Source organism: Papilio polytes, unplaced genomic scaffold (genome assembly GCF_000836215.1).
Source record: "Papilio polytes unplaced genomic scaffold, Ppol_1.0 DF824102.1, whole genome shotgun sequence".
In the NCBI taxonomy this organism is placed as follows: domain Eukaryota; kingdom Metazoa; phylum Arthropoda; class Insecta; order Lepidoptera; family Papilionidae; genus Papilio; species Papilio polytes.
In genome coordinates, this window is record NW_013525102.1 from 1,459,002 (window position 1) to 1,466,605 (window position 7,604).

General features: G+C 30.5%; 2 protein-coding genes across 4 annotated transcripts in view; one reads left to right on the top strand and one right to left on the bottom strand.

The window, feature by feature from the left end:
• Positions 1 to 2,251, bottom strand: part of LOC106099803 (lysine--tRNA ligase) — an 8,050-nt gene extending 5,799 nt beyond the window's left edge. Inside the window, exons 1-4 of one of the 2 annotated variants that reach the window (XM_013278467.1) lie at positions 2,101 to 2,251; positions 1,532 to 1,904; positions 1,204 to 1,455; positions 196 to 588 (exon numbers count right to left, since the gene is read on the bottom strand). In XM_013278467.1, the coding sequence (XP_013133921.1) occupies positions 196 to 588; positions 1,204 to 1,455; positions 1,532 to 1,904; positions 2,101 to 2,135 (1,053 nt within the window). In that variant the 5' untranslated portion in view covers positions 2,136 to 2,251. The other variant, XM_013278466.1, reaches the window with a different exon arrangement.
• Positions 2,252 to 2,444: 193 nt separating this feature from the next.
• On the top strand, positions 2,445 to 7,300 carry LOC106099492 (protein Mo25). Of its 2 annotated transcripts, none has more exons than XM_013278052.1 (7): positions 2,445 to 2,534; positions 2,760 to 2,944; positions 3,022 to 3,138; positions 3,222 to 3,364; positions 4,425 to 4,593; positions 5,690 to 5,959; positions 6,338 to 7,300. In XM_013278052.1, the coding sequence occupies exons 2-7, from the start codon at positions 2,816 to 2,818 to the stop codon at positions 6,515 to 6,517; spliced, it is 1,008 nt and encodes a 335-aa protein (XP_013133506.1). In that variant the 5' UTR covers positions 2,445 to 2,534; positions 2,760 to 2,815; the 3' UTR covers positions 6,518 to 7,300. The 2 variants fall into 2 exon arrangements, with proteins under 2 accessions (XP_013133506.1, XP_013133505.1); XM_013278051.1 differs by having other exon boundaries at positions 2,459 to 2,569.
• The last annotated feature ends 304 nt before the right edge of the window (positions 7,301 to 7,604 follow it).

Sequence of the window (7,604 nt, forward strand, 5' to 3'; positions counted from 1 at the left end):
AACGGGGCCTTATCTCAGCGCGACGTCAATATTGAACACTACACTATTGAGACGCGGTACACGCGTCCACTCTTAGCCGCGTCCGGTCGCTGACTCATTATATTAATATGCCTCATAAATGAACACATTATATTAATATGCCTAGTTCGATCAACTAAGTTCACAATCGTAATAAGTATTATTATGAATAATTACCTTATAACTGCCATGAATACTCTTAACCATTCCAGAAATCATAGTCTCCGTTATGGTTATAAGATCATTGTAATCCGCATACGCCATATAGAATTCACATGTCGTGAATTCTGGGTTATGTGTTAAATCAATACCTTCGTTTCTGAACTGTCTACCGATCTCGTACACCCGATCCAAGCCACCAACAACTAACATCTTATGGTACAATTCAGGTGCTATCCTCATGTAGAGGTCCATGTTTAGTTCATTGTGATGTGTGACAAAAGGTTTAGCGGTAGCTCCTCCAGCTATCATATTCATCATTGGTGTTTCAATTTCCAAGAAACCCATATTGTCCAAGAACCTCCTTATATAGGATATTATTTTTGCTCTTGTGTAGAAAGTTTGTCTCACCTAAAACAATACCCAGTATGTAATGTTCATTTTAATAGACTTTGTAACAAAAAAATTATGAAGATTACAATTAAAGTGTGCATATATAGGACAGGGTTGGCGAACCAGTGGCACAGAACACAATATTTCAAGTGGGTAAAAATAAATATGACTAAGTCATATTACATGAAGTAGGAAAGTAAGTAATCCCTATGCTACCGAATGAACCCTATGATCAAAAAGTTAAAATTATTTGATGCACAACTGTAAGAAAATTCAACATTTCTTTAGTAAAATGGCTTGTTGATATGTAAAGGTTCACCACCACTTCTCTATGAGAATGCATTTAATTGTTTAATTTGTTATTGTCAATGAGATTATTACATGCCAATTACCAAGAGATTGTATTGTACATTCTGATAACATTCACATCTTTTGTCGTATTACACTAGTTGTCATACATAATAATTGAGTTAATCAATGAGAGTTCAAAAGTTATCAGAGGAACACAAAGAAGAATGTTACAACTTGACAATATTGTACAATATTTATTAAACAGGTTTTTTTTCCTTCTTAGTGGATTTTCTCTAAATATTTCTTAACATGTCTGAATTTTTATTGAAAATTGTGGCTTACCTTATCATTCAAAATGAGATCTAGATACCTCTTACGAAACCTTGTCTCTTTGTCCTTAAGACCAAAATGTAAGTGAGGTAACATATGAAGGCATGGTGATAAGAGTTTAATTGTTTTAGGTATAATAGACAGTTCTCCTTTCTTTGTCTTGCCCGGATGACCAACACAACCAATGATATCTCCTCTACCCAATTTGTCAGTGTCCTTTTCAAATTTCTCTTCACATTCATACATTTTAGCATTAGCCATGACCTAAAAATGTTACATTATTTTTAAATATCGACCTTTTTCCTATATATAACATATTTCTTGATAATGTAATTTGTACCTGTACTTTAACACCTTCTGCTCTTAAGTCATAAAATATTAATTTAGCTCCAGACTCACGAATAGAATGAATTCTGCCAGCAACAGATACAGTTACATTTTCTAATATTTCCCCACTATTCAAGGAAATGTACTTATTAATGAAGGCTTCCAAAGATGTTGAAACTGTGAATTTATGAGGATATGGATGATCTTCTCTTTCACCAGTTTTAAGAGCAGCAACAGCTGCCGATCGTATTTTATAGTATTCATTAGGACTTATTTCTTCGTCAGTTTTTGTGGATTTCTTCTCTACATTCGGAGCCGGTTGTTGTGCGACCTTTTCAGCCTTCTCTTTTAGCTTTTGCTCAGCTTTCATTCGACGTTTCAACTCACTGTAACAATTAATAAACATAAACATATGAGTTTTATAACGTTGCTACGTTTATAGTAAATAAACTAACCGTTTGCTAATTGCAGTAGAAAAATTTGTGAACCGATTGATAGCAAATGCGTTTCTTTGAGCCCAAATGCCACCAAATATAGTCAACGTCTTCGAAGTCAACATTTTTATGGAAACACAATACTCACTTCTTAGATAGTTTTTCACTGGGAGCTTCAGCCATTATTAGAGAAAATGCTTTAAAAGATACTGATTAATTGCCTTAAATTTCTAACCTAAATCTATTTAAAAAGGTATTTCCCTTGACATATACGACACGTTCACAATTCGCATCATTACCATTTTTTGTCGTTGGTGTTACTCTCTCTATTTAATTCAGTCTCTATTGTTTGAAATAGACACGGTTTACGCAAACTGTAATTAAAACTTTGCCTTTTTTAAAGTTATTGCAATGTCCTACATTAATCTGTTGCATAAAATATTGGATAATTTAAAAAGACTTTTTGAAAGATGTGTCATATACTTATTTATACTGGCAAGTACGCATTGACATCACAGCTGTTCGTTTCGTCTGGCTATAGTCTATCTCGCTAGAGTATACCTAAATTTTAATTATCAGAAAGTGAGTGAGGTTTAGTATAATTAGAATATTCTAAGGTAAATAAAATAGAAAATAAAAAAACAGCGCACTTGTCACAATAGTTTGTAAGATTCACCCTTGTTTGTCATCCTAATCTTATCGTTATTTTTATTCCTCTTGCATTCTCTTGAATATCAAGTGCAAGTACATTGTGTTATAATCTATTCGTTGTCTGTTTTTGTTATTGTATCAAATCACAAATTGCAGGTGTGATCTTATGTGGACAGGGTTTTCGAATCGTCTGTATAAATTATTGTAATAACATGCCTCTTTTTGGTAAGTCTCAAAAGAGCCCTGCGGAGCTCGTGAGATCTTTAAAAGATGCCGTTACGGCCTTAGAGAGAGGTGATAAGAAAGCTGAAAAAGCCCAAGAAGATGTTAGCAAAAACTTGGTAAGTTGTGTAAATTCTCTGTCTACATTTTGTTAGTGTTTACATTTAATATGCATTGAAACATTCATGTTTTACAGGTGTTAATTAAAAACATGTTGTACGGGACGTCTGATGCGGAGCCACAGACCGATATCATAGTAGCCCAGCTAGCGCAGGAATTGTACAACACCAATCTTCTTCTCTTACTGATACAAGTATGTTCTAACCTAAAATTTTTGGATTAATTTTCGATAATGCTTGTTGTCTTCCAAGCTTTTAAATGTTATATTTTCTTTAGAATTTGAACCGAATCGACTTCGAAGGGAAGAAAGATGTAGCTCAAGTGTTCAATAATGTTTTAAGACGTCAAATTGGGACCCGCTCACCGACTGTTGAGTACATTTGTACTAAGCCAGAAATATTGTTCACCTTGATGACTGGGTAAATAATGATTACGCTATTGATAATTACATAGAGTGGCATATTTCTTGCCCTAACCTGTTTTAATTGGATTTTCTGTATGATTGAATAGCTAATATTTCTCTTCTAAATAATTATTTCATATTTTACAGAAATAATTTACTGAAAATGCTTGTTTCTATCTTTATAATAAACATAAATGTACTTAAGACCTTGCTTTCCTTTGTTTAAGTATGTCGCACCATGTCTGTGATACTATTTTATTGTGAGCATTTAAGTTTAAATTTTAAAATCTATTGTCGTTTTATTTTATACACTAATAGGTATGCTTGACAAAAATGTATTCATTTATTATTTAAAAAGCATTCATCTTTATTAAAACAAAAATTATACTTTTTATATTTGTACTATTAATATTTTATTCTTATAGTATTTGTATTATACTTAAGCAATTATTTAAAAAAAAAACTAATTCAAGAAGCTTATGTGTTCTTCCAGACTATCCTCTACATCTATGCCAAATTTCATTGAAATTCGTTCAACCGTTTAAGCTACAAACTGTAACAAACAAACAAACATCCATCCATACATAAATCTTAACTTTCGCATTTATATTATTAGTATGAAGTATGATTTTATGTTTCATATACAATTATATTATTACTCAATTTGTATACATTTTTAAACAAAACTAATTAACTTATTATATGTAATAAGTTCCATTGTTAGGGTACAATGTGGTTTGGCAACTTAAATCATAAAACATAAAAATTTAGCACTAACTGTTACTCGCGACTTCGACCTGTGGAAGTAAAACTAATAACAAATTAGAGCACTGATAACATAGCTTTTAATGGTGAAAGAATTTACGAAATTTTCCCAGTAGTTTTTGAGTTATTTCAATACATACATAGTTACTGAGATAAATTAGCAATGTAAACATTACAAAATAACACCAATATTATCCTATTAATAATTTATTATAATCTTTTTTACCTAATTGTATAATATGGTTTATTAGTCCTGGGCTATATTTTTATGCTGTATGTTCTTGGTTAAATATATTTAATTTATTTTATAGATACGAACATCAAGAAATTGCATCGAACTGTGGCACAATGTTACGAGAATGTGCCAGATACGAGGCCTTAGCAAAGATAATGTTATATTCAGATGACTTTTATAATTTCTTCCGTTATGTAGAAGTTTCCACTTTTGATATTGCATCGGATGCCTTTTCTACTTTTAAGGTATTTGTTTTTTTTATTGATATACAATCTGTAAATTATGTATCAAATTAGGTTTTAATTCTTGAGTGTTAAAATATGATAAATAGAACAAATTTTCGAATTTTTACATTTTCAATCAGATTTATTAGCCCTTGACTATATCTGTGCGGAATAAAAAAATAATCAAAGCCAAGTAGCCTATGTGTTCTTCCAGACTATCTTCTACATCTTTGCTAAATTTGATAGAGATCTGTTTAGCAGTTCAGGCTACAAACTCCATCCATACATAATCTAAACTTTTGCATTTATAATATTAGTTGGATTATGTAATACTAGCTATCGACCGCTACTCCGTCCGCGTGGAATTAAAAAAAAAAAACAAAAGTGAGTAGCCTATGTGTTCTTCCAGACTATCATCCATATCTGTAACAAATTTCATCAAAATCTATTCAGCCGTTTAGGCTACAAACTCTAACTAACATCCATCCATCCATCCATCCATCCATCCATCCATCCATCTAAACTTTCGCATTTATAATATATTGGATATTGGATTGCGTTATGTAATATTCTAGTATTGTTATGTTTTTAAATGTTTGATAGTTACATAAGCTAAATTCTTGTTTGATTGTGTCACAAATTACACAAGTACATATTTACTAACAGATACGAAGATTTGTATTCATAGTATTGTACACATAATTGTGTGATATATGATAAATAATGGTAATTGATGACCAGTGCTATGAATTTGTCACATTTATATTGATATGTTGTAAACAACTTTAATTTATATCACAGATAATGTTACAAAGTCCTTTTTACTCAAAAATGAGTATTGCCAGTTAAATATTTTTCTGAATAAAAAAATCAATAAAGCAATAAGGAAAAAAGACCTTTAGCTTATTTGTGGTTAATTCGATAGAAATTTATTGAAACAACAAAGTTGGAACCACTAAAATTACTTATACATTAATTACTTAAACTTAAAATTAATTACAGTTTACAATTTAAATACTAAGTAAGCCATAATCAAGATATTTAGTTTATGGTTAGTACAGCCATACTAGGCAATGCATGTATCTATTGTTTTAATTTTTTTTTATTTTCTTTTAAGGAATTGCTAACAAGACATAAGATGTTGTGTGCCGAATTTTTAGAAGCAAACTACGATAAGGTGTTCAGTCACTATCAGAGGTTGTTGAATTCCGAGAACTACGTGACCCGACGTCAGAGCCTGAAGCTGCTCGGGGAGCTGTTGCTGGACCGACACAACTTCTCCATAATGACTCGCTATATCACCAACCCGGACAACCTCAAGCTCATGATGAATATGCTTAAAGAGAAATCGCGTAATATACAATTTGAGGCCTTTCATGTTTTTAAGGTAAGTTTAGTTACTTGGTTTTAGGTTATATAGGTTTTCACTAATAATAATGGTCAATGGGCATTGAATTAAATGACTAGATGATTAATTGCTTGTTTGCTCCCTTCTTTCTAATGCATACGAGTTTGGATGGATGGATGTTTGTTACTACGTCTCTTCATAACGCCATAACGAATCTTGATGGAATATGGTCTAGCACATGGCTACTAATTAAGTTTTTTTTTTAATTTCTTGAATTTCCGATAAAATTGTTATATTTGTGAGAAAGTGTGTTAAAAAAATAATAATAATAGTATATTATGGTATTAAGAAATGATTCTCTCTCAATGACATTGTTATAAATGTTATTAAACTGATGTCTTGTCAATTTAATTTCAGGTATTTGTAGCAAACCCCAATAAGCCGAAGCCAATATTGGATATTTTGTTAAGAAACCAAGACAAGCTAGTAGAGTTCCTCACGAAATTCCACACGGACCGCTCCGAAGACGAGCAGTTCAACGACGAGAAGGCTTACCTTATAAAGCAAATCAAAGAGCTTAAACCGTTAGAGCACTAACATTAATTGCATTTTTATTGCCACTTCCTCGGAAAGAAGTTAGTTATAGATGCTATTGTATTGCTTCTAAGTGACTGGAGAACTCCACGGCTCACAAATAAACTTTGCAATTCTGATGGATTTTACACTTGGTCTGTGATGAGTCAGGGAAAGTATATTTGTGCTACGAGCAAATTAACATTTTTTAATAAAAGATTTGTAGGGATTAGCATTATTTTAATGGTTTCATCTTATGTCTTTTGTAAGTTGTTAAAACCGTTTTTTTTTAGTTTTTATGACGTTAGTGACACCCCTGAAGTCACGTTACAAATAATAATTACTATATCACAATTACTTGCAACCATATTATTTACGTTTTTTTATTTAATATTAAATACAGTATATTCAATACTAAAATACTATTTCTGAGGTACTTGTGTGACATTTAGTTTTTTTTGTATGTATGTTAAATGCTGATGTAGGTAATAAAATGTTAAAAAATAGCTATATTTTATATATTGCAATATTGTCAATATTGGTTGTTTACTGAGTAAAAATATTGTTGGCATATATTTTTCACATGATTAGTAAACAGGTAATTGAGTACTCTGATGTTTGTAAACATTTTATATAAAATTGTCCAATTCTTTTTATAAGTTAATTTATCAGTTAGTCTAAATTATAGTATCAATTATTTTAATGTTTATAGTTTTATATTTTGTCTTTAAAGGATTTTTTTTATTTCACTCAGCCTCATTTATGCGATCACATTCTATGAAAACTGAATAAACTAAGATATTTATACATGTTTCTTTTATTTTATCACTTTATTGACCTTGAAGATTTTTTCATATTCAATTTTCAATAATTAAAATTTATAAGAAATTTGAAATAAATGAATTAGAAATGTGGGGAATAAAAGTATAGGAAAACAAATAAAACAATATCTGCAATTATTAAATTTTATTAGACACAAGCGTAACATTCACTGTACATTTTTTCTTATTCAATATCTGTACATTTTCAAAATAAATGGTTATCACAAACTATCCGAAGAGGGATAAATATTTACATTTTAAATAAAAACCTTAATTACCTTTTATAATAA

What these genes read in the sequence shown, in the direction of transcription:
- LOC106099492 (XM_013278052.1), top strand. Translation starts at nt 2,816, where the DNA reads ATGCCTCTTTTTGGTAAGTCTCAAAAGAGCCCTGCGGAGCTCGTGAGA. An exon ending in TTCTTCTCTTACTGATACAA is followed by an intron (nt 3,139 to 3,221) that starts GTATGTTCTAAC and finishes TATTTTCTTTAG; the next exon opens with AATTTGAACCGAATCGACTT. An exon ending in TTGTTCACCTTGATGACTGG is followed by an intron (nt 3,365 to 4,424) that starts GTAAATAATGAT and finishes TTTATTTTATAG; the next exon opens with ATACGAACATCAAGAAATTG.